Here is a 2537-nt window from a genome sequence, read left to right as displayed (position 1 = left end):
TTATTTATTTATTATTTATTTATTTATTTTGTAACCACGTCCAACGGGCTTGTTTTATTGGAGGTGGGGACGCGGCAATAACAACATGAAGACAGCGGGGACCGCAGGTTGGGAAGAAGACCCTTCCCCCATATCGCCCACTGTCCCAAATAAAAGATAACCAACTATGGGGGAGCAGCTGAGACCGACCAGGGCATGGGGGAAGGAGACACAACACTCGAGGGCAGCAGTGAGAAGACCACGCGTGTGCGGGGAGGCCCGTGGCGGCGGCTGTTTGAGTCTGTGTCTTCCAGGTAGGCATGTATAAATATAAAGATAAGCTCTTCTTTCTCCCCTCTCCCTCTGCTGTGCTGCTCGCCGCCATCCCAGCGTCTTTCCACATGGGAGGGCGAAGGGAAGAGGTGAGCAAGTCATCACGGAATTGCGATCAGACCCACATTCATCAGCTTCTGGATCTTTTGCGCTATTACAGGGTTCTTTAAGTGTTCGCTGAGTGCCTGGGGGTCCTTCTGCGTCTGCTCCAGGATGAGCCGCGTGGCTGGGTCACTCATTATCTGCTGCACCTCAGGGTCGGCCATGGCCTGTCGCTTCACGTCCGCAGGGTTGTCGTGCCTGTTGTACTGAGTCATCGTACAGCGCTGGCAGCCGTCAGCAGCCTCCTTACAGCCGGAGTCCAGGTCCAGGGCCTTCTGGTACACATCCATGGCCTTTGTGTAGTCCTTCATGGCCTCCAGCGCAGCGGCTTTCCAGGTGTAACCCTTGATGAAGGTCGGCTCCAGCTGGATGCACTCTTCACAGTCCTTGAGCGCCAGCTGGAATTCCAGGAGCTTGGTATAGCGGGCAGCTCGATTGCTGTACTGTTTGGCATTTCGTGGGTTCCATTTAATGGCTTCTGTATAGTGCTTCATGGCCTGAGGATAGTCTCCTTTCTGAGAACACTCATTGCCCTTGTTGTTTTCCTCCAAAGCCAGGTCAGGGTTGATGTAGGCCAGCCGCTCTTGCTCCTTCAGGATTTTCTCTGCCTGCTGGCACTTCTTCATTACATCTGGAGTTCGGTGTTCTGCCAAAGACTTATCGTAGAAATGGATGGCATCCTTATACTTTTCCTCTTTGAAGTAAGAACTGCCAATTCGAGCATAAGCTTTGGCAATCTGTCGATAGTCTTCTCGATTTTCTCTCCCCACGTCAATGGCCTTCTTACAAAGCTCCCGGCATTTATTATAGTCACCCTTTTCAAAGTATACCGCTGCCTGATTGGTAATGTACGTCATGTTGGTGGGGTCCAGTTCCTTGGCTCTGTCATAATGCTTTAGGGCTATGTCAAAATCTTTCTTCTTGTAGGCATCATTCCCCAGCTCTTTCTCTTTTAGTGCCTACTTCTTGTTCCCTGGAAGATTCTCTTCCCTGGGCTCTGGCTTGGTCTCCTTTTTGGGAGGAGGAGGAGGAGGAGGAGTTGCAGCCTCATCCTCTTCATCCATGCTACCCAGATCAACCCCAAGCAGGACACTGAGTGTTGTCATAATCTGAGGGTCTTGTAGTTTCGTGCCCAAGTCAGATGGCTTGTTTCGTAGTTGCTCAATCAGCTCCCGGTAGGTAGGGTCACTGAGCAGTGTTCTTGTTCTGGGATCATTCTCTAGTTTCTGATACAGGTTGGGCATGTTGAAAGGGTTCATGAATTTCCTCTCTGCCAACCGGGCCTCCATATTCTGTAAACCCTCTTTCAGTTGAGGGTTACTCGCTTCATGTTTTAAACCCTCCTCATAGGTTCGCTTGGCTTCTTCATATCTGTTTAAGAACTCAAGAGCAGCTGCTTTTCTCGAATAGCCCTTGCCCAGTCAGGCTTCAGGTCAACAGTTTTGCAGCCGTCCTCATAAGCCTTCTGGTAGTCTCCTTTCTTGGCATAGGCTGCAGAACGATTACTATAGAGCACATGGTTGTGGGGGTCCAACTTGACTGCTTCAGAGTAGCACCATCAGGCATCGTCGATATTCCCGGCACTCAGGGCCTTGTTGCCCTTCTCCTTTAGTTCATTCACCTGCTCCATAGCCGGGCCGGGAACCCAGTTGAATCGAACCTGTCAGCTCCGCGTTACCAACCCTAAAATTTTATAAAATTTAAAATTAAAGAAAGCTTTTTTTGAAGATTCTCCAGTGTGGAAGGCAGCCACAGAGGGCCCCAGGCCCTACCCCAGCCATGGTACAGAGTGACCTGTGGATTAGGCGGCATCTGATCTCTATGCAGTCGGTCCAGTTGTGAGGAGTTCGTTGCCGCATGGGACTTCTCGCTCTGCTCTTGGGATGTTTGTCTTTGAGAAAGACCTGGAACTCCCAAGACTGTATCTCTTTTCTAATAATGGCCTTCAGTTGTTTGAAGTGAGCAGAAAGCCCCTAAGGAGGCTTTGCTTCTCCAGGTTAACGAGTCCTGGTCCTTCCGGCCACCCATCCTGCACATGGCATCTTCTTCAGGCCCTGAACCCCACTCTTGAGCTCCATGAATAGTTGATCGTTTCAAGTGTCACAGTATGCCGCACTCTCCAG

At 50.5% G+C, this 2537-nt stretch overlaps 1 protein-coding gene across 1 annotated transcript; it reads right to left on the bottom strand.

Annotated features, from left to right (window-relative positions):
* Window positions 1–247: 247 nt before the first annotated feature.
* LOC101590625 (stress-induced-phosphoprotein 1-like) lies at window positions 248–2091 on the bottom strand. Its single transcript, XM_012516416.2, is given in 2 exon segments — window positions 248–1831; window positions 1834–2091. Coding segments are annotated over 2 exon segments (1629 nt in total). The 5' UTR covers window positions 2045–2091; the 3' UTR covers window positions 248–413.
* Window positions 2092–2537: the final 446 nt, after the last annotated feature.

The sequence above is a fragment of the Octodon degus genome, unplaced genomic scaffold (genome assembly GCF_000260255.1).
Source record: "Octodon degus isolate 3935 unplaced genomic scaffold, OctDeg1.0 scaffold00105, whole genome shotgun sequence".
Lineage (NCBI taxonomy): Eukaryota > Metazoa > Chordata > Mammalia > Rodentia > Octodontidae > Octodon > Octodon degus.
The sequence above is the reverse complement of the archived record's forward strand: the minus strand, read 5'-3'. Positions and strand labels throughout refer to the sequence as shown.